The sequence below is a fragment of the Cryptosporidium bovis genome (assembly GCF_009768925.1).
Source record: "Cryptosporidium bovis isolate 45015 chromosome Unknown contig_8, whole genome shotgun sequence".
NCBI lineage: Eukaryota > Apicomplexa > Conoidasida > Eucoccidiorida > Cryptosporidiidae > Cryptosporidium > Cryptosporidium bovis.
The window spans coordinates 281,021-303,683 of record NW_027124998.1 but is presented as its reverse complement, the minus strand read 5'-3'; the positions used below and the strand labels follow the sequence as shown (position 1 = coordinate 303,683).

General features: G+C 34.1%; 10 protein-coding genes across 10 annotated transcripts; 3 read left to right on the top strand and 7 right to left on the bottom strand.

The window, feature by feature from the left end:
- Window positions 1-270: 270 nt before the first annotated feature.
- Window positions 271-3,426, bottom strand: FG379_003355 (uncharacterized protein; the record flags this gene model as incomplete). The annotated part of the gene is made up of 1 exon (XM_067328984.1): window positions 271-3,426. One exon carries the CDS (start codon window positions 3,424-3,426, stop codon window positions 271-273), a length of 3,156 nt encoding a protein of 1,051 aa, XP_067185161.1.
- A 1,055-nt stretch (window positions 3,427-4,481) lies between these two features.
- Window positions 4,482-6,783, bottom strand: FG379_003354 (aspartate--tRNA ligase; the record flags this gene model as incomplete). Its single annotated transcript, XM_067328983.1, has 3 exons — window positions 4,482-4,757; window positions 5,344-5,447; window positions 5,511-6,783. 3 exons carry the CDS (start codon window positions 6,781-6,783, stop codon window positions 4,482-4,484), a joined length of 1,653 nt encoding a protein of 550 aa, XP_067185160.1.
- A 642-nt stretch (window positions 6,784-7,425) lies between these two features.
- FG379_003353 (uncharacterized protein) lies at window positions 7,426-8,532 on the bottom strand (the record flags this gene model as incomplete). Its single annotated transcript, XM_067328982.1, has 1 exon — window positions 7,426-8,532. One exon carries the CDS (start codon window positions 8,530-8,532, stop codon window positions 7,426-7,428), a length of 1,107 nt encoding a protein of 368 aa, XP_067185159.1.
- A 548-nt stretch (window positions 8,533-9,080) lies between these two features.
- Window positions 9,081-12,812, top strand: FG379_003352 (uncharacterized protein; the record flags this gene model as incomplete). The annotated part of the gene is made up of 6 exons (XM_067328981.1): window positions 9,081-9,107; window positions 9,206-9,268; window positions 9,387-9,661; window positions 9,721-9,790; window positions 9,845-9,979; window positions 10,599-12,812. The coding sequence occupies 6 exons, from the start codon at window positions 9,081-9,083 to the stop codon at window positions 12,810-12,812; spliced, it is 2,784 nt and encodes a 927-aa protein (XP_067185158.1).
- Window positions 12,813-12,964: 152 nt separating this feature from the next.
- Window positions 12,965-13,210, bottom strand: FG379_003350 (uncharacterized protein; the record flags this gene model as incomplete). The annotated part of the gene is made up of 1 exon (XM_067328979.1): window positions 12,965-13,210. The coding sequence occupies one exon, from the start codon at window positions 13,208-13,210 to the stop codon at window positions 12,965-12,967; it is 246 nt and encodes an 81-aa protein (XP_067185156.1).
- A 169-nt stretch (window positions 13,211-13,379) lies between these two features.
- On the bottom strand, window positions 13,380-14,096 carry FG379_003349 (uncharacterized protein; the record flags this gene model as incomplete). Its single annotated transcript, XM_067328978.1, has 3 exons — window positions 13,380-13,504; window positions 13,573-13,809; window positions 13,892-14,096. 3 exons carry the CDS (start codon window positions 14,094-14,096, stop codon window positions 13,380-13,382), a joined length of 567 nt encoding a protein of 188 aa, XP_067185155.1.
- A 550-nt stretch (window positions 14,097-14,646) lies between these two features.
- Window positions 14,647-16,431, bottom strand: FG379_003348 (tryptophanyl-tRNA synthetase; the record flags this gene model as incomplete). The annotated part of the gene is made up of 1 exon (XM_067328977.1): window positions 14,647-16,431. The coding sequence occupies one exon, from the start codon at window positions 16,429-16,431 to the stop codon at window positions 14,647-14,649; it is 1,785 nt and encodes a 594-aa protein (XP_067185154.1).
- A 259-nt stretch (window positions 16,432-16,690) lies between these two features.
- Window positions 16,691-18,844, top strand: FG379_003347 (uncharacterized protein; the record flags this gene model as incomplete). The annotated part of the gene is made up of 1 exon (XM_067328976.1): window positions 16,691-18,844. One exon carries the CDS (start codon window positions 16,691-16,693, stop codon window positions 18,842-18,844), a length of 2,154 nt encoding a protein of 717 aa, XP_067185153.1.
- Window positions 18,845-18,976: 132 nt separating this feature from the next.
- Window positions 18,977-20,601, top strand: FG379_003346 (uncharacterized protein; the record flags this gene model as incomplete). Its single annotated transcript, XM_067328975.1, has 3 exons — window positions 18,977-19,954; window positions 20,235-20,270; window positions 20,353-20,601. 3 exons carry the CDS (start codon window positions 18,977-18,979, stop codon window positions 20,599-20,601), a joined length of 1,263 nt encoding a protein of 420 aa, XP_067185152.1.
- A 468-nt stretch (window positions 20,602-21,069) lies between these two features.
- FG379_003345 (uncharacterized protein) lies at window positions 21,070-22,371 on the bottom strand (the record flags this gene model as incomplete). Its single annotated transcript, XM_067328974.1, has 1 exon — window positions 21,070-22,371. The coding sequence occupies one exon, from the start codon at window positions 22,369-22,371 to the stop codon at window positions 21,070-21,072; it is 1,302 nt and encodes a 433-aa protein (XP_067185151.1).
- Window positions 22,372-22,663: the final 292 nt, after the last annotated feature.

The following is a 22,663-nucleotide window of genomic DNA, read 5'->3' as shown; positions in this document are numbered from 1 at the left end:
ACTATCCTAATGCACTCATCCTGCATGATTTAAACATCTGCTTAAAACGAATAATTCAGCGTTGCATATGAGACTGAACCATTAAATAAGTAGCTATTTCTAGATAAGCAGATCTGTATTTATCCATCATTAACTTATCTAAATTTCGAGTAGTAGTTGAAAAAGCAGAGTTGGATTAGTAAAAAGTACATTTCTCTTGTTTCCATCTTGTTTTTAAATTCAAACATGTCATGGAATACCGGAAATCGAAACGAAAGCATCTCAAAGTAACTAAGTAGAAATAACGGGACATCCTGCCACATCAACATTGTCAATGTCAAAGTCAGTTGAACTATAAAAGTCAATGGAATTTACACCTTGGTAAGGAAGTCCGTTATAATTTGTAGATTCCAAATAATAATCATCAAAAGTAGATGTATTAAACGGGTCTGTATAATAGTAGAGGGAAGTAGAAAATGGATTATCACAAACTGAATTTCCAACAACTTCCGCCGTAAACAATCCATTGTTAGTACTAGAAGTAGTATTTCCGATATTATTGTTTGTATTACTATTTCCGTCATTAATATTGCTGATATTTGTATTGTTTATATTTATATCATTGCTATTAATACTTTCATTTGAATTACTGTGACTATTACTATTATTGTTATTATGGTTGTGATGATGACTATTATTATTGTTATTTGTACCGTTACCTTCTGACTCAATAATTGCATTAATAAGCAACGAAGTTTCGTATGGAGCAGAGTCATTTTCGAATGAATAAAAAGACAAATTGTTACCCGTTTCAGATACTGTAAAGCCGTTGATAAATGATATTTCTGGTTCAGGTTGATAAAATGGTGTTATTTCTGAACTAGTAGGATACAACTCTTCATAATCTCTCTCACTAGATCCATATATTTGAGTATGGCCTGATAGTCCACAAAAACCAGTCAAACCCATTCCTCCGTTTATAACTGGAATGTTTGAATTTACTCCATTATTACCAATAAATGTTCCATTTAAAGAGGAATGAGATGGAAGAGGTGTTGTTTGAGAAACAGAAATGTTCTCACAAATGTCGTTATTTAAGTTGGCATTTAATTCCTTAGTATTCACACTTGCACTACCTATGTTATTACCTCTTTTTTTAGATCTTGTTTTCTGTCTCTTATTGGACTTTTGTGTGTGATTATCACCGTTATTAACACTATTCCGTATTATAGAGTCAATTCCCTCATTTTCATCATTACTTAAATAACATGACTTAGTTGATTTAAATTTAGATTGGGGCTGAGAACAAGTATTATTCGTACCATCAGTAGAATTACCATTCATTAAATTCCCTGGTTTTTGTAAAAAGGAAATATTTGAACTACCATTGTTGCTATTTGCTACAGCACCATAACCTAAAACCATATTGTTATTGTTTCTATCAAAATTAATGTAACCGTTTTGGTTGGTACCTGAACTTCCTTCGGGACCTGGAATTAAATAGCCATTATTCGTATCAGAAGATCCTATTGTCTCATTTATCAACGATCCAGATACAGATCCCGACCCTGCAACTGATAAGGATCCCCCATTTACCCCATGATTCCCATTAATATCACCCAACACCAACTGATTGTGAATGTCAACACGAGATCCCGTTACTGGAATAGGTGGAGGAGAAAAATTATAGGATGAGACCGATGGAGAGGACGACTTTACAGAAGTTTTGCGTTTTTTTTGGGAATTTGGTGGACTACAATTCGTAGAAAAAATTGACATTGGCGAACTCAGGTCATTATCCATTTTGTTGGTTGAACGGTCCTTTGAATCAGGGGTGATCAAACCACAATTAGATCCAGAAATAGAGTTTGCAGAAGCTGTAGTTGATACAGAAGAAGTAGACGAACCAGATCTATGACTACCACATGGAGATGTTTCTGGAGTGCACGAATCTAACTCGAGATCCAGGTTCTTTTGATTACTGGTATTCATATAATTCTCGTCAATAATGTTTTGAGATTCAATACACATGAGATTGCTTCCTGTTACAAATCCCGAATTGTGGGAAGAGGAATCTATTGATCTTTTAGAATCAGGTGAATTTCGAGAAGATGGCGATGACGCAACACTAGAGGAGATCTGAACACCACCATTTGCATTATTTCCATTTGCACCTTTTGATGAATCTCTGTGGCGAGGTCTTCCAAATTCACAATGAATGCTAAGAGCATAATCGAATACATCACATACATATGATATCTTAAATAATTGTTGCACGCTGGCAAACCTAATCCTCGTATATGAGAGACCATGATCTGTTAGAGCTTTTTCCATTTTAGTTGGATTTTGAGTGTGTATTTCTCTCAATTTCTTTAAAAGCATTTTCCTACCCAAATCACCTAATGGAAGTTTAAAGCCCTCATAGTACTTAATTGAATTCAAATCCTCAGAGAGGTTCGGCAAAGATCCTGATCCTATTTGACAGCCACTGTTTCCATCTCTTTGTGAATAATTCTTGGAACAATTATTTGCAGAAAAATCCTCAGAATTTTCCTTCACTCTCCTATTACGAGTTTTTGATGAACTCTTAACCCCTACAGAATTTTGATTACAACTCACTTTATTATTTACATCACCACCTCTCATACTTCCAACTCCAGCTCCCACTACTCCCGTTCTATCTGAATAAAGTTGTTTTTGAATATCTTTTTCCGTGTTTAACACGTCATTTTCCTGATATTGGACGTCGCTATGTTGGAAATGACCGGAAATACCACTATGAAAGCCGTATATGTTGTTGGACATGTTATCTGCACCATTATTGTTGCCACCTATACTACCGATATTATTGCGATTGTTTACTTCTTTATTCAAATTCGAACTGCTAATGTTATTGTTAATGGCTTCAATACCATCCAGTCCGCCCGTTCCATTAGCATCCCTTAAACTAATTGCTGTAGGGGCGTCTATTAAACCGGGATGCATAACGTAATGTTGTTGTATGTCAGAAACTGATCCGGATCTAGACACAGATGCAGATCCTGATCTGGAACTTGACATAGAATTGGGTAAAGATGTAGACACAAATGGAATACCAAATCCAAATCCACCTGCAGTATTATTTACATATTGTTTTTCAAATCCCGTTTTGGAATTGACGTTTTCTAAACCTTCTCTTGGTGTATTGACACTGTTACTATGACTGTTATTGTTAATGTTAGTGCTATTGTTAATATTACTGTTGTTAGTTACATTAGGATACATAAGAAGTTGAGAAATTGAAGACAGTTTCCTTGACAAATCCTCCTTCTGGTTCAAATTTGATTTAGAGCTAGTATCTCTAGGTGGTACTAAAATATCATCATTTAACAAGGAAGTAGTATCTATTCCAATGCCGTCGACTATTTGGAAACTCCGTATTTTGTCCCAGTCATAACCTTCCTCCATATTATTACTCCTCGTTTACCAAGTACCAATCTACTCCTCTCACTGTTTTATTATTACTATTTATTTACTTACTTATTATCGTAGCAGTAATGATGCAAATTTAATATGTCCTATGTTTCTGATAAATCGTAGGAATAAGGTTCAATAGTAATACAAATTAATTGCCTTTAAGTTTACATATATTGAAGGAAAAAAGAAATCCTATTAAATTGTTATTTTATCTCACCGACCTCCTCTAGTGCAAAAGTTTTTTATCCTTGTTATATCGATGAGTATCAGGATCTGTATTTCCTCTTTGTTTTAAAGAACTTGTTTTACTTTTATTTTGGTACATTAAGAGTAGTATATTATAACATCTACAGTCAATTACCTTTTGTAAGAATTCCCCGCAGGTAGTTGTGATCATATAATATAGTCTAGTCAATACCCAACCTTTATTTACCCCTATTTTTAGTTTAATTCTATTTAGTGTCTGAACTATTTTTTGCCTTTTTAATTACTATTTTGTTCCCGCCTCAACTTCAAATAGTCCATCTATTCAATTTAATTACAATTCTACTATTTGTTACTTTCAGCATTAACATTTTTCATTACTTGAAACAACTAAATGTTTACATTTTGATGATTGTATTTATTACTTTGCTTATTTAATTTATTATTAATTTTATTTCTCTCTCTTTCTCTCCCCATACTTTTACTATTTATTTCGGTACCTATTTATTACTCATTTTAGGCGGGATGTTGCGGCGCGAGCGTATATGTCTGCTATGTTTAAACCATGTCCGAGCACTATAAATTACTAATAGAAACAACACAATGAGCATATGATGAAAAGTCAACGAGGCGGAATCGTGCAGCTTTTCAAATGAGGATTAAAGCGGGTGAAATAATATAAACTATCGACTTTAACGGTAGCAATGTAGTCTGCCAATTTAGTTCATTCGAGATAAGTAATAAAAGCAATAACGGTTGCTCGTTCTTTTGCCTATTAATTCCACACATTAATTGGAGAGCTACACCGCACTTTTCCTTGACTCACTAATTACTTAATGAAACTATGGACTTAGTCTCTTTGGATCACGTGGAAACATCGACACTTTCCTGACATTTCCAAGATTGAAAAACAGCATAACTACTCTTTCTAATCCTATCCCACATCCTCCATGTGGAGGTGCACCTAGTTTGAAGGAATTTAAATAGTCCCTCAACGAATCTTCAGGCACACCGCACTCCTGACACCTTTTAATTAAAAGATCATATTCGTGTACTCTTTGTGCTCCACTTAGAATCTCCTCTCCCCTCATAAAGAAGTCAAATGAGTTTGACCATTTCTGCAAAAAAAAAGAAAGAAGTTAGTTTTGTGTTCTAAGAGTTATTAGATACGTAAGGAATAATTTGAAGCAGTGAGTGTAAGTAATTCCGCGTCACTAAAAGCAGATTCAACATTTGTTTTGAAACTGTGTGTCACATGCATTTTTGCATGTGGTTACACACAATGCATGCATTTACTCAGGTGAAAACAAATGTTGAATCTGCTTTTAGTGACGCGGAATTACTTACACTCACTGCTTCAAATTATTCCAAACCTTGTTCTCATCCACTCTTCTCCGAAACACATCAAAAATTCATTCTAATCAAAACCAAACGAAGGTCAGTTGGTGATGCATGACAATATGTCATCATGTACTCAAAAACCTTATGATTGAGTAACAGGCTATGGGTGAATGTAAAGGTAATCATCATCCCTTGAATTCGGTATTGATTAAGTCGTTTTTGAATCATAACAGAGAATTCAATTGGTGTAATGTCACCATTCAGATTTTTAATATAGGTGGATGTGCATATAGAAAAAGATCAATCAAAGTGTAATCAATAAATCAATTTTACACTTGTAATTGATAAAAAATAATAGCTTACCTCAGGTTCATCTTGATCAGGCATTGTATAAAAGGGTCTAACTTTGAGTGGATATTTAAGCAACATATAAAAATCCGAGTTGTATTTTTCTTTAATAATTGAACCTAAAAAATAATTTACAGTTAAAAAATAACATCGAATCAGAGCGTAAATTTGAGAAAACCTACCCAATAGTCTCTCATTTTCTGTAGAAAGATCGAATTCACTAAGATCCTGACCAATATCAGCACCCCTCTCCCTTAAAAGTTCACAACCCTCTTCAAAAGTGAGTCTGGGCGTGACATCAGAAATAGTAAACTGAGTAAAACCCGGATTATATTCAGAAATAACCTCAATTTCGTGTTTACAGTGTTTGTTTATTCCATTAAAAATGTGTCTAAAAAGTTTGTCAAATAAATCAACAAGTTCAAAGTAGGAATTATTAATCGTCATTTCGATATCTAAGCCAACAAATTCACACAAATGTCTGTGAGTATTTGAATTTTCTGCCCTAAAAACGGGACCAATTTCAAAAACCCTTTCTAAATCGCCACAAACAGACATTTGCTTATATAGTTGAGGTGATTGAGCCAAACAAGCAGTATTTGAGAAATAATCAACTTTGAAGACGCTGGCACCACTTTCAGAAGCTCCTGGTAGTATCTTTGGAGTATGAATTTCAACAAAATCGTTATCCAAAAGAAACTCTCTAAATAACATGCAAATAGCAGATTGTACTCTGAATATAGCTTGACTCTGGTATGTTCTTAAATCAAGAACCCTATTGTCCAATCTGACATCTTGCAAAACCCTAATTACAGTAGTCTCGTCCTTATTATTCTCTCCCGCTAATTCCTCTTCTTTTTCAAGCTCTACCCTATTTGCATCTTTTAATTGAAATGGAAGTTCGCTGGTTGCGGGCGAAACACAAAATACTTTTTCCACCAGAACTTCAACGTCCTGTGTTGAGGAAACAACAGGTATTTCTGGGACTACTATCTTTCCATATACATCTATTACACTTTCAATAGGAAGGCACCCCAGCCATTTAATCATTTCCTTTGTACTACCTTGATTTGCATCAACTACTATCTGAAGTCTGTAAAATGCTTGTCTAAGTAAAACAAATCCAAGAGATCCTTTGCACCTTGACTCTGAAATTCTTCCTCTCAACCAAACCATACAGTCTCTATTATTAGAATTCAAATCCTTTATTTTTGAAAACTCTCTCTCCTCCATCCTGCTATCCCGTGAAACAACACCAAAATTCGACGTTTCTGATGTATATACTACAACAGAACTCCAGTGCACCGTCTGTTGTTGCTGAGCAGCGCTTTTGGCTTCCGCTTTACGAGCATTTTTCTGGGCAAGTTTCTCTTGCTTTTTTAATGCCTTCTTAGAAATTGTCTGTTCCTCGCTCCCCACCCCTACCTCAGCCTTTGTTGTTTTTTCGCCTTCCATTTGGTACATACCAGTAAATTCGCCTAAGTAACAGATCTATCGTTCTCTAGTTTACCTTTTCGTCTAGTCAAGTTAAATCCCTACCCCTTACTTTTTCTCCGTCTTTATTTTATTTCCGCGCCAGAGCTTGTTCAAACCGGATAACTTGTTACCCGCCTATTCATCTGTAAATATTCAAGCTTGAGTGTAAATTTTGCATGTATTTCTTCAATGATCTCCCTAAAGACATATTTACCGTACTGTAGCCTTAAAAGAAATGTTTTTATGTACACTAACTTGTTAAGAATATGTTGTGGATCAAATGAGAGATTGTAGGAAATATTACAGTTAAGAGAAGAGAACGCGAGATATGGAGGATGTGGTGGGCGGGTCAGAACAGAAAGCTAGAAGTCATTGTTAGACGTGTTACCAGTAGACAGAAGCTAGAGGACTGCAAGTAAAATGGAATAAATAAAACAAAAGATATACTCGTTAAATTGAAAAATATCTATTTGTTTGGCCATTATTTCTCGAAATTTATAAATAAGGAATAGCAACAGAGCCTATTTTTGAATGAGATGAAATATTCATAATTGCATCAATAGTACTTTTAATGTTAACTGCAAAAATGAATATGTCAGAGTTGTTTACAGACTCATAACCTTACTTTTTACTATTTCTCTTTTGCCATCTATTAGAATTTGGGTTTCCCTTTCCAAGTCCTATTTTAATTTCTGGATATCTAAAGCTACGTGTTTCTTTACACCAACTGCTCTCAAAATCAACTCCATCATTGGAGAAAGGATCTCTTTCTCTACAAGCTTTTTCCCATTTCTTTCTTTCATGATTAAGTTTTCTTTGCCTTCCACCCATCATAAGCTGATCTTCAGCCAAGATAATGTCTTGGTTTTTAGCTCCTTTTTTTGGCTTTGGTATTGAATAAATCGTCCCCCTTAGGTTAATTTTTTTTCTAAAACAGGCCATTTCAATTGTTCCATCTGAGTTTATTTTTATCGGGACTCTATCTAGTGTTGCATTACCACATTTACCGCAAAACTTCTTGCTTGTATCTCTTTCATAGGTGTAACATCCACAGCAAACCAAACCCCATCTTTTCACACTCTTTATTGAAAAACCGTGGATTTCAATCAAATTCAGTCCCATTTGTAAAATCACATTCTGCATTGAATAGTCTGTTGTTATGCATGCCACTCTTATTTTATCATCCTTAACTCCTGTTGATAAACTTCCCAATACTTTATCCATATTATCTTTTGTCACCCAACAACCAAAAGATCCTTCTCCATCCTTAACACATCCGTATGTTTCGTTTCCATCCACCTCTTCTTCTTGATCATCACCTTCGGTGTCAAATTCTCGTTTTGAACTCTCTAAATTACTTACTTCATCCTGCTCCCTTGAAATCAATGATATCTGCCTCGGTTTCGCATTTAGCTTTGACTTCTCGTCAAATCTCTTATGATACATCAAGGTTAATGCAATTACACTGAAGTCTGTCTCTGATAAAAACCCAAAATCACCGGTCTCCTTGGAAAACCTCTTGACAAAATTACATTCAACTTCATCCGGTTCAACTACCTCTATTCTATCGCGAAGATGCAACAATTTCTCTGCAGCTGCTTTATCCTTTATCTCTTTCAGCACTGAAGGTACGGTTAATAGTACATCATCCGAAAACTCGTGAGATCCCAATCTCAATATTCCTCCAGTATCTAGTATTATGTGCCTTTTTATTTTGTTCTCATCCATTTTCAATAAGACTTCTGACTTTCTCTTATCCTTTTATTCAATTCGTCTACCCATTATAATAATTACTCTTTTTATTTTTGCTATTAGTATAACTACGATACTCCATTTATTCCCTTCTCTTCTATAAGTCTAACTTTGATGCCTGCAATGTTGCCGCCACTTCCATGACGCCATATAAACTAAAACGCGCCTTTATTGGAAATGAAAAAGGAAAGAATAGAATACTTTTTTTCTGGAAAGAGAGAAAGTAAATACGAAGAAGTAACAGTATAAAAGCCTCTTGTGTGATGCAGTTATCCTTTGCTATTCGTTGTATCACTTATAACCACACCCTGGTTTACTGGTAATAAATAGGCCTCGCCAAACAAATGAAAATGTCACACGAATCAGAAGAGGCAATAAATAGGCCAAATAACGGTGATCTTGTGTACATTAAGTATTCACTGTGTCAGAAAGAAGCGAGTTCTTTATTCCAAGATGCGATCAACTATAATTTTATCATTGGTTCAGGCATGGTATCCTCAGATGTGGAGTATTTAATACGAAATATGACTCCAGGCGAAAGCATTCAACTTGTAAGTTTTAGAGAATATCTTAATTTGTATTATTATCCCTGAAATTAAACTAATGTTTTTATTTCTTTTTACCCACCTAATTCTAACTACCCTGTCAGGACCGAGTATCAAATGAAACTAGAGTGATAGATGGTGATGACTTAGAAAACCCTTCTCAAATGGTAAGCAACAAACGAACCAATTTAAGTATTTTGGCTCACTTTCATCTGCTTTTAAACTTTGTTCATCTGCACCTCAATATTTGGTAAAAAAATGTTTCTGTGAAAACCGATTTTGAAGATAAACATTGAACTTGTTTCCATAACTAGAAAGGAGGAACTCCCAGACGAGGTAGAAGCCACGAAAAAAGCATTTTCCACACCTATCCAAAGGATCCAGCTTTCTCTTGATTCAAAAAACACTGGAAATCACCACTATTATCTGGAGAATTACCAACTTGCGAAAACATATTATGAAAATTCGCTCAGATATTTGCAAGATTCAGAGGAATGGACTTCGGAGTTTCAAAAAAATGCCAATTCTCTAAGAGTCTCAGTTCTTTTAAATATTTCAAAGTAAGTTCACTCTTGTTTGTCCTAAATGTGCTGGTTTATATTATCACTTCTCTATATAGTTGTCTAAACAAACTGGGTGACTACAAATCTGTGCTGAAATACTGCTCCGATGCAATAAAGATTGAAAAAGTAAGTTCGTTTTTAGTATTATGTCACAATTAGTTTACCTATTAATTTCTCCAGGATAATATTAAGGCTCTTTATCTGAGAGCAATCTCAAATATGAATCTAGATGATCCAGAGGAGGCAAGGGTTGATTTATATAGGGCAGCAAGTATCCAACCCCAAAATATACAAATAAGGAAAAAGCTTTCAGAAGTAAGTTATATATTTAATTCATTCCTCCTTCAACATGAATCTATCCCACATTCCTTCATATCGAATTAATTCCAAATATTACGCCGCTTTTCACTGCAGTGTAACAATATTATCATGACTAGGAGAAAAAATAAACAGAAAAAAGACAAGAAATAACAAAGAAACTTCAATAAACATGTTCGCTTATCACAAAATACTCATCAAGAATAAATGAAAGCTGTATGCATAACTATAACAACTATCTAGAGAAAAATCAAATCGAAAGGTGTATGTGCAATATATGTTAATATTGGAGCTATCCTCTCGTTATAACTTAAACTCCACTGTTCATCTATTATCATTCAAGTTTTACGCATGTCTCTATTTTTCTTAAGTGAATCCCATCAGGGGAAAAATGACTTAGTTCCCTCACGATTTAAGATCTACATGCATATGTGTACCGATAACATGCGTTTTAAGATATGGTGTGCATCAATACCGCCGAAAAAAACCGCTCTTTTCTGGTTGGAGCATGCCCTACGAAAATAGTAATAAAATAGTTTTAACACACAAAATTAGGAGGAAGGAATAATATGGGAACAGAAAGGCATAAAAGTTACGGATAAATCATTTAAATCAGAACTTTTGCTCTGTTTTAAGTCATTTATGGAGAAAAATGAAAGTTAAAGTGATTCTTCGGGCTCCAAAATCCCAAATTCCGCTACATATGACAGTTAACGACGCTAAATATGGGGATAAGAATGTTTTAACAACACTGGATGTAGTAGAGTCAGATGAGGTCGTTCAGTGGGTCAACTGTTCAGCTAAATCTCCTGAACCTGTATTACTTGAAAAAAAGGAGATAATTAATTTGAATGATAATAAAAACACAAACCCTGAAGATAGTAAGAAAAAAATAAGCAGCGATTCACCAAAACATCTGAAAGACTTAGATGAGACCACCCATTCTTGCCGTCATAAATACAAGAATATAAATATTAAAGATATAGTTCCTGCAAATAATATAACCAACAGTGAAGATAACAAAAACGATATCTCTAACAATGAAAGTAACGTTAAAAGTGAGATAGCGAGGAAATACGAGAGGCTTCTTTCTGGAAATTTGGGGGAGCTTAATTCAAACTCTGGAATGGGAGCCTTCAGTAGGACAAAATATAATGGAAAGGAAATGATTTCAAACATTAGGTCAAAACCACTTTTCAAGTCTATTTTTAAAAATTTTAAAAGCTATGGTTACAATAAGAGGTTTAAGTCCAACGGAAGTCATGATTCTTCTGAATATATTACTGCTGATCAAAAAGTTGCTGAAGTTGTAAAAACTGAAATAATTTCAAAAAAAATTCAAGATGAAATAGATGCCGCATCCAAGGTTGGCGATGCTCAAAAAGACATCCTCAAAACCTTTAAGAATTTGACAATATCTCCATTCCCATACTTATCTGACACGAAAAATGTAAATGATAAAACAACAGAATCGCCAAAAACACGATCTTTGCCTCTTAGTTATATGTTATCCTCGCAATACAAGAATAATTGGAAAAACTCTCCAACAAACAATAGAAGATCCAAATCTCCAGTTTCATCGCCAACTAATAGTATTCAAAACACCTCTAATTCAGGTAACGACTCCAAAATAGTCGATGGCGACTTTTCTTTTGATGATCTTTCCAAGGCAATCTCCAAGTTAAATTTCGAGTTGTCAAATACTAGCAGTGTTTTGGATAGTTTTCTGAACAAAGACAGAAGGAACTCCATTGATGTTGACGATAATACTACAAAAAACATTCTTGAGCAACTTTACGATTTAGAATTATTTTACAACAAAATCCACTTTTTACTTTTAAATAAAAAGTTAATAGACGATTACTTAGATTTATCAAACACCAACAATTGTGACTATAAAGACTACAAGAGTCCAAGCAATTCCAATAAGATACCAAATACTAATCTTCCTCATCTTAACAACAGTTCAAATAATACTCAAATGAATAATCCGACTTTAAATTCCCACAAAGAAGAGAACAAACATATAGTTATTGAGAAAAATCCATCATTAAGCAGTATTGACTCTAAAAGGTCTCTTTCTGTTCCAATACATGAGGAAGAATTCATTGACAGCAACAGTAGTTACTACGACAATAACGAATATTATGATTATGATAACAAAAGTCCAAATACCACTCTTAAAGATAAAAGTAAGCCAGTAAACTCTATCCCCTATATGATTTTCAATAATAATAAAGTTCCTCAATCAAAAATTGGCCTAAAACCAAAATCGAGTTTCGAAAGTTTTTCTTTCCGAGGTGAGGTAAGTAGAGGTAGAACCAAAATAAGGGACCAAAATGAAGGTGTTACAAGGGTTTCCAGGAACTTTGTTGTTGAAAATAAAGTGAATGTTTTGCAAAACGCCAGAAAATCCAGTAGCAGTCTTCAAATTTTATCTAACGATAAAAGAACAAGTAATAACCCAAAAAAGAACACAACATTGCCATATAAAAACCAAACGAATTTGCAAAATGGTAAAAGTTCCTCTTCTCTAAGTTTTAGAAATCAAAGCCTTGAGTATAATAGACTGGGAAGAAGCAACGATACTTATCCCTCTCTTGAAGTTGGAGGTCCTATCGCCAAAATGAATTGTTTCCCAAAATATATGTCTTGTCTGCAAAATAACTGTTATCCTCAATTTAAATGCTATCAACCAAGTCATCAATATAAGACAGAATATGGATTAAACCATAACTATTTTCACCACAATCACGAAATTGATTATACTGGTGGTTCGACAAAAACTAAAAGGTGTCCATTTTTTTGCAATATGATTACCCATAATTAAAATCTAAAGTCTTTTCATTCTTATTTTTACATTTGTTATTAATAAGAATGGAATAAACTTGTCTACTTATTTGAATAAATTTTTAGTTAATTTATACAATTAATACACAATTATATTGATTCGTTGTTTAAGTTAGTTTTTTTTCTTTTTAATTAGTTATTATATTTGTGAATATTCTCTCTTTTTTGAACCTTCACTTTCCAGTTCGTTGTTATTTTGTTTGTTCTTCCTTCAAATTTTAAGATGTTTACTTCCATCCTCGCATCTATATTAATTCTTTGTATTGGTAATAATTCCCTCTTTTTCCATGAACAGTGGAAATTCACGTGGCTGGTTGTAGCTATCACTTTTATTTTGTGAAATGTTACCCCCAAATTGTCAGTATTGTTGATATACATGTCTCATTACTACAAATAACTGTGATTAATTCATCTTTGTGCGATTCCTTAGCTTGAATACCTTTTTTTCGTTTTTGTTTATATCTGTTGACTGTTTTTACATTTTTCTAAAGTAATTTTTTGTATGACTTTTTTCAAAATGTTTAATTTTGGTACGATTCTGCACCCCTTACAATGTTTTTATTGTGCAAGCACAGTCATTATAATATTTCCCACTTCCTTTGGCAAAACTCCAACTATTAACGTCACATACCACTGATTTACCATTTGTTCTTAAAATGTCAAATCCGCATACTGTTTGTTCAAGAGCTTTTACTATTCTGCGTACAATCAACTTCATAAGTCATCACTGAATACCTTACTTTTTTTTCCTTCTGCATGAGTAAACATCGGATCTACTGTATTTACCTTTACATCTGTTTCAAAAGTGGGTAAAAATTCCTCATACATATACGCTTCCTCTCTTCTAACTTTTGATAAATTTGGATCATATTCACCACTTATATTAACTAATTTTCTAGATAAATTCTTACAACCCCTCCAGGTGTTCTCTGAATAGTGTATCCAATTGTTATGATTCTCCGAGAAAGTGGGTCTCTCTAAAAAAGGTTTAACCACTTTCACTCAACTAAATAGAATTTGATCATTTTCCTCTTTAAACATTCGTTTCAGATATCTCACCATGACTGATTATTATGTACTTCGGCCTTGGAATTTTCCATCCATCTAGTATATTATATATTTCTAGTCTGCTTTTCATTTTTACCTGCTCAAGATTATTTAACTTTGAATATGAAACTGTTTTTACAAGTGGGAATCTTAGCGAATAAAATGAAATTAAACAATCCACCTTTGGCCACGTTGTTATGTACTCATTCAATATCATATTTTACATAAATATTACTATTGTGAACTCCCCACTTGATATTATTCTATTCAATATACTCTTCATTGGGAGATTTTCCACTTTGTTCTGCATTACACATACACCAAACGTATATTTTCCACCTCCCATTATCGTAAATCTAGTTATTTTTTCCCTATTGTTGCTCACATTAATACTAAATATAATAAAAATTCAAAAAAATATTGTCAAGATAAACAATAAATGATAACAAACATGCAAATAAAGTGTAAGTTTTTTCATTGCAGCCTTGCAAGATGCATGTACATGCATTCTTGCATGCACAAGAATACCCAAATACTTGCACATTAAGTTTGTGTACTAAAAATTACTAAATTAGAATGAAAACAAAATTGCTTTGTGGGAATGATATTTTTTTCTTTTCTCAAAAAGGAGGGGTCACATACCAACAAAATATAGACGATTGTACAGAAGAAAACAAAAATAATTTTTTTTAAAAGGCAAACAACTTCGAACTTAGATTTGACATTCAATATTTAAGAAGATAGATTTCCGACAAGTAAGAACAGCATTATTTCTCAGAAAACAATTTTCTAAGTTGCTCACGATTTTTATTGGTAAATTGTTGTATGACACTCTCAGTAACGGCCTTTCTATTTTCTTGATGTTTTTTGGTGAGTTTAACAAGCTCATTTACGAGAATCATCTTAATTTCGCCAGATAACATCTCTCCGGATGAGTATTTCCTACCAATTTCATTAAGTTCGTCATCGTCTTCAAGAATGAATCTCAAATATTGCCACGAAACGTCAACATCTAAATCAGCACCGTACTTTCTTTGTTCTTCTTCAGTGGATTTGCCTCCAGAGAAAGCGTATTTCATTACTTTATTTTTAATTGTTTCTGCATCATCACTAACAAAGATACTAGAGTTTTGTACACTAGCACTCATTTTAGTTTGGGATCCCTGTAGAGAAGGCAAGAATATTGAGTGAATTGAAGATGGTTTAAGATATCCAAGTCTGGGAGCAACATCTCTAACCATTCTAAAGTATGGATCTTGATCAATTGCATGTGGAACCAAACAGTGAACATCGCTTCTCTTGTTGAAGATATAAGGAAATGAACTTGAGAAAGCAGGAGCTGCTTGCACTGCAGGGAATGCAAATTTGCCGACATTGCAAGAGTCTTTAAAACCAAAAATGGATTTGATTTGAGAACACGATATTTTTTTTTCAATCCTTAAGATATCGGGATAAAGTTCTTGAATGTAATCCAAGTTGGTAAATATGAAGGTCAGCTCAGGATCGAATCCACAGGCAATGATATCTTTCATGTTCTCAATGGCGAAGTTGTGTGTATCTTCAAGAGTAAGATTGTTTTTAAAAATGAACTTTTCATCATCAGTGAGTTGGATAACAAGCGGTACTTTGAATGTATCTTGGAGATACTTGGTAAACAAAAAAGGAACAAGATGTCCAACATGAAGTGATTCAGAAGAAGGACCTCTACCAGTGTAAAGATAAAATGGTTCACCCCTTTCACAAACATCAAGAATTTTATCAAAGTCTCTATGAGAAAGAAAGATATTTCGTCTAAAAAAGTGGTGAGCCTTCTTGCCAGTAATTCTTTCCATTCTAGAAATCATGTCTTCAGTAATGAGTTTGCATCCAAATTTATCTATTAACTTGTTGTAGTCAATACCATAGGCATTGTCAGCCTTGACTTCCCATGGATTAACCAACTCATCTCCGATAATGTCCAAATTAATAGAAACAGGGATGCAGTCCTCGAGAGTTGGTGGGATAAATCTTCCACTAGAAATATCGTCCAATGAATATTCTTTACAAAGCAAGTCCTTAATAATATCTGAATCTATCTTTTGGTCAATAAGTGGATTATCAACAGAAAAATCAATAGCCAAACAATTTGATTGCTCATCTAAGTTAATGGAATTAATTAATATCGAACCAATGTCTCTTGTACTCCTGAGGATGAGATTCATATTTGCAGACAAATAAAAGCCTTTTAGCGCAACTATTCTAAGCTCGAGATCTTCTGCAAAGCCTTCATTTCCCTCAAGATGTTCGTTCCCATATAAAGAAGAGGCTTCTCTGCTTCGGAGTCTAAAAACAATAAATTCAGAATTTTCTTTAACCTTGTAGCTTGCAATATTATTTAATTCTTCAAGAGTGTCATCTGTAATCTCAATTCCAGAATGGAGAGAATATAAAAAAGAGACCTTGTTGTTCTTATATTTGACCTTTGAGATATTACCAGAGATTCCGAATAATGTAGAAACGGAGCCTTTGACAATACAAAGGGCAGAAGAAAGAAATGGGTTTTTACTCGACATTAGCTTGTGTTTGATAAATTAAAAAAATAAAGACAATGGATTTCTTTGGTACTTATCTAATAGAATGCGATTTAAAATAACTAAAAGTGAATAAATATGTTTTTTTTCAATAGTGGGAAAGTACTGACAAGAAACAAATTGGCTAGTCTTTATTTACCGGGTGTTTTTTTCCCTCCAGATCAGAGGGAATATTGAGTTGTGATGCACCAAATTAAAGATATTTTAAGAGGACCTTTCCTAACGAACTTTTTTGTCTTACATGAATCTGGAGTACAAATCCGAAAATTATGAAAAGGATTTCCTCCGGGAAAAAAAAGAATATTTGGAGAATATTAGTAGTTTTTTTTCAGGTTTGAATTTAAATGAAAAAGATGATGATAAATTAAGTGAGGAAAAAATTTCAAAACTAACTTTTCTGGCCAGGGAAGAAATTAGAAGATTTTTAATTTCAAGATGCATTTATGAGATTGTACCGGAGAGCTCAAAAATAATGGCTGTAAGCTCTAACATCCCCCTTGTTATTGCTGTATGCTTTTTATTGGAAGACAAGAAAAAATCTATGATAGTTTATGACGAGATGGAAGATAAACTAATCGGAACTTTTACTTGCAATGATGTTTTATTAATTTTTTATGTAATTCATCAACTAGTTTCACTAGAGGGAAGGGTTTTTGGCGATAGTGATAATGACAAAAATCAAGGAAAGATTACTTGGGGAAATAATAAAAAAGATCACGAGACACGTTTTTATGAAGGTATTAGTACTGACAACCTAGAACTTCCATTTTCGTCTCTGGAAGAGATTTCGAATTGCACTCTAAGATCATGGATGACAGAGGTGCTAAATATAAGAAATTATAATAAAAACTTGAGATTAAATGTCAACGACACTCTTTACGATGGTATTAACGCTTTTTTGAAACTGGATGATTCAAAAAAGGTCCTTAATTTAGGGAGGAAGGAGTTTCAGTGGAAGGAACTTGGATGTTGGATACTTCAGGATCAGGAGACTGATGTTGAATACGAAAATTATAATAGTTCTGTGAGTGATAGTGCAGAAAAGTATCGGGAGGATATAAGAGAGAGTAGTTACCAACAAACGGATGAGTCTTTGTGTGAAGGCTACTATAACGGCACAAATATTGATTTGGAAGGTTGCAACGATAAAAATATTGAAAACAAATTAATAATAAATGAATGCAATGATAATAATGTGGATATTATAGGAGACAATAAGCTTATATTTGGAAATACTGAGGCTTTAACGAAAATAGCTCATATAAACAAAAATATACATGAGGGTGAAAATGATGTTGTGATAAATGAAAAACATGGAAAGGTTGAGGGGAAAGAAAGTAAGGAAAAAAGCGAAAAAATAACTCCAATAAACAAGGTTGGAGAGGATAAGGGGATGCATTCTAGGACTGAAAATATGGGGAGGAGGATACAGTTTGGTGATATTGAAGCAAATAAGGATACAAATGATAAAGTTACCGAGAAGAGTGGAGTTTATCCCATTTGTTATTTTTCGCCACTTTCAGTGCTTGTTTCATTGGTTCAAGACCTTCAGATATGCTTTGGTAATTTGGAGAAGAATATTGCGAGGCGAATAAATAATGAAAAGAAAAAATATGAAGAAAATACGGAAAATGAAATTGGTGAATCAGAAGATTCATCGTCTTATATTAGCAATTCTGATTGTTCCGAAGATTTTAATAAAATAAAAGATGATTCCTGCAATATTGAATTAAAGGAAAGTATAATAGGTAGCTTTTTTCACAAGAAAATACTGGGACAACTAAATTTTATCCCAAAAAAGAACAAAAAGTGTTTAAAAAGCAGCTCGTCTTTGTCTTCTGCCTTGGAATTGTTTTTAATAGAAGGTCAAACACATATTCCCATAGTATCCGACAAAGATGAAGAGTACACCGGAAGGGTGTTAACAATAGATAAGTGCTGTACGTACTTTGCAAGATGTATTACTGGACAGGTTAAGGTTAGAATGGAAGATTCTCTGGAACAGGTTTTCCCTGCAGTTGAATCTAAACTGCAGTTTGTTGAAGCCGGATCACTGCCAAACAGGATATCGGACAAACACTCAAACAAGGCTATGGAAATTCAACAGATGTTGAATCTGAACCCGAATTGCAGTAAAGGTTGTTACGAGGACAATAGAAAGTATATGGAAGGTGTAAATTTGGGAAAAGAGTGTGATCAAGAGGAGATAGATTTTAGTCCAAGTGTGAATAAAGGCAATATGAGCAGTTCTTTGGTTGACATGTGCCTAAGCGGAGCAATAACTCACATTCTTCTTTCTGAAGAACAATGCTTGGTATTGGTAGATAAATTAACTTCAAAAGTCACCGCTATCTTTACAGCTTTGGATATTTGCAGATTTATATTAAGCGGCTGAAACTAGGTGAATAAAATACTTATGGTCAATAGTGGGAACCTCTAAAAGTATCCCACTAGTTGCACATAAATATATGTATAAATATGAACATCCAATAATACATGTACGGATAAATATTTGATTATTATTATTATGAGTTGTGAAGACAACTATGAATTTGAGGAGGTTCTTCCGGACTATTTACTGGAAGATCCGGAATTCGCAGCGTTTTACAGTGTTAAATTGCCTTCATATATTGCAAATGATTTTTTAAAGTTGTCTTCGAGCGACGATTTCACGTCTAGATATCCGCATATAAAAAGGATGAGAAGGGTACAAGATTCTTTATATACTGGGGATGAAAAGAAAAAGGCGGTGGAAATGCTTATAGGTGAGAAACCAGAGTTATCGTCGGTACAAGAGGAGTTTTTGGCCAAAAATGATGTAGAATTTATTAGTAACAAACACATCATCCCAAGAACTCCTCCTTATTGCAAAAAGAAGTACTTTGAGCTCTCAAAGATATGGCCTTTGAACTATTTAAAACCAAAGTGGAATCCGGAGGTGCTACAAGACGACATCAAGTACAGAGCGAGCAGATATATAAATTTGGCAATCAGAATAGGAAAGGAATTCAATGGTAGAGGCTGTGTAATAGAATTGAATGGGAAAATTGCAGCTACGGGGGCGGACATGAGAAATGTGTCCTACCCCTGGATGCATTCATTTATTTCAGCTGTGAACAATTTTAGCAATCGCTTGGTTAATTGTGGGTATAGACACAAAAGTAGGAATGTTAAAGATGTGATCGATGACAAGGCAGTCGAGTCTGCATTTACTGAGTTAGAGGAAGAAGAATCCAAGGGTGAACTTGCTGAATTAGGACCTGGATTCGAATATATAGATAAAAGTGATACAATCCAAAGTTCAGAACTAAAAGACCAGTATCTTTGTACAAACTGTGTCGTTTATTTGTCTCATGAACCGTGCATATCTTGTTCGATGGCACTGGTTCACTCAAGAGTTTCAAAAGTCTTTTACCTAAATAGGGACAAAGAGAGAGGATTTCTCGGAAGCAAGCACAAATTGCATTGCGTCCCGGAACTAAATCACCATTACAGGGTTTTCAGAGTCACTTGAAGGAGACGAAAACCAGGTAATGGAATACGAACATGCAAAGCCGGTTGGTATGAAAGCTCAAAAATGGGCTTAATTTCAGTTATTAAATCCCTGAACATATTATGGGCTTGTTTTACACACCCGAAATGGCGGGCACAGCGTCAAAATATGTATTATTGGCGGTGAGATCTGAGACAGGTTAATATTATACATTAGGGTAAAAAGGGCTAATTAGCATGAGGGGGAGACACCCGCTTCTGAGGAAAAAGAGGCAAAAAAAACTAAGGCATAGGAACTTTCTTTCCCTAACATTTTGGTTATAATAAACGTAAGTTAGTTCGGCTGAATTTATTTTAGAGCTTGCGAGATTTTTATAACTATATATACAGTTTTTTTGAAACAAACTCAAGATGGACATTAATCTTTTGAATCCAGATCCGAAGCACGAGGAGCAGAAGCACAAGTTAAAGCGTCTTATTCAGAGTCCAAATAGTTTCTTTATGGACGTAAGATGCCCAGGTTGTCTCCAAATCACCACTGTTTTTAGCCACGCCCAGACGGTTGTTTTTTGTGGAAGCTGCTCTGCTCCCTTATGTCAACCAACTGGAGGTAGATGCAAGTTGACTGATGGTTGTTCATTCAGACGCAAGAATGACTAGGACATTATGCACGTGCATCAATGTCAAGTTTGGGAGGTGGATAGAGGAGTTCGCATACACATTCCTTGTTTCCTTTGCATTTGTCTCAGGAACAATTTCTAGGCGAGATTAAATTAACAAGAAAGGAAATCTCTTTTTCAAGGTAATTTCTTTATTTATATATGGCCCGAAGTTGTACACATTCTGACCTTGATAAGTAAAGTAGAATTTCTATTTGTAGCCTGATTACCTTTTGGTTGTTATTCTTTTCTGTAGAATCAGGAATAATTTAAAACGGTTATTTGTTCCTTCAAAGTCTGTTGATTTTTGCGCTTTGTTTCTAGATGTTATATAGGATGTGGTCCGGGGAAGACGAGGTGTTTGCTAGGGAGGAGAATGTATGGGAGAGGGGGAGGGAAGGAAACGAGGAGCAGAGAGATGGATGTGTATGAAAGAAATGGAATCTTATTACAATTTTATGGATGAAATTCATATGTCTATATAAGGTCCACTAGTTTTAATGAGTTTAACTAAGGACTGAACAATAGTTGGAGGCAGATCTAAACATGAATTATTCTCTTTCTTTTTATCTACATCTCTAAAATTAGTATCAATGTGGAAATAGGAGTCTATCCATCCTGGAAAGAGTTTTTGTGAAATAAACAAAAGTTTTTTGGAGACCAGCTTTTTTGCGTTAATTATTGTAGATTTGCTTATTCCAGTTGCAGTAATCACGTCTTTCATGGAAAGTTCTATACAATGTATTTTAAAAGAGTATATCAGGGCACCACAAATAATTGGAGAAACTGAGGACCCATTCACCAGCCAAAAAGGACTTAAAATATCATCTTTAATGCATTCTTCGGAACTGTTTTCATTAAATTTGAATATAATCTCAAGTATTTCATGAGCAAATTCTTTTGATTTTTTTAATGATTCAAAGTTAATCTCTTTCCTCTTATTTTGTTTTAATCTTCTTTCAACTATTTGTTTGTCACAATTTTCAATTTGAAAATGAATGTTATCGCTTTTTTTATGTGAATAATTGAGTAAAGACTCCAATAATAAATTTCTTTCGTTTGAATTTGTTCCAACAAAGATCTGTTTACTATAAATGGCGAATCTATTCTCAACATCAAGATTTTCGTCTTCATTCCTACTTTCGGACCCAAGATCTTCAAATTCGATATAGTTTCTTGTGTTTTGCACTGTTTCTTGGTTATCATCTATAATGTCTTGATTTATATTCTCATTAACTATAGTTACTTCTAAACACCCATCCCTAATGTACTTCTCTATGCGACCACTTATTTCTTCCAAGGGTTCCAAAAGTGAACAATCAGGAAGTTTGTCTATTCCTATATTGATGCATATTTTTCTTACTATACTTGCAAATCTTTTGTAGTTTCCTTGTTTTAATTTTGAGCTTATGTAAAATAATGAAACGTATTCACCATCCCTTCTTACAGATATATATGATGAAGCTAATACAAACAATTCCAATTTAGCCTCACTCCTTGGTATATATTTAAGAGATTTTAAGTAAAGTGTAAATATCCTTATAGACTCACCTACCCGTGATGCACTCAATTCCGGAAGTGTATTCTGGAGAATCCTTTTTCCAGTATTCACAGAACTTTCCAGAGACCATGCCTTGAACTCCTTTCTCAAATAACCAAGTGCATTTCTCCGATTTGTGTAAGAACTTTGGCTCAACTGATTCCCAGATTCACCGTATTCTACCGTGGATACAAACTTTATAGGTATAGAAGGACTGTTGACAGTGTACATATGTGAAAATCACTCCCCTTTCATTATACTTCTGCCACCACCTTGCTTAATTACACTATTACTAACATTATTCACATTTATATATGCTTTTCTGTTATTAATCTTTATTTCATTTACCCCTGTAAAATATACACATCAAATAAAACCGCTTTGGCGCCAAGATTCTATTTAACACAAAATCAAGATTCACATAATATGGAAAAGGTTGCAGCAATAGCTTTTGATCCGGAGATGCACAGAACTCAAGTGGGAGTCATTTGATTTTAGTACCAGACAATCAAAATGGAATGAA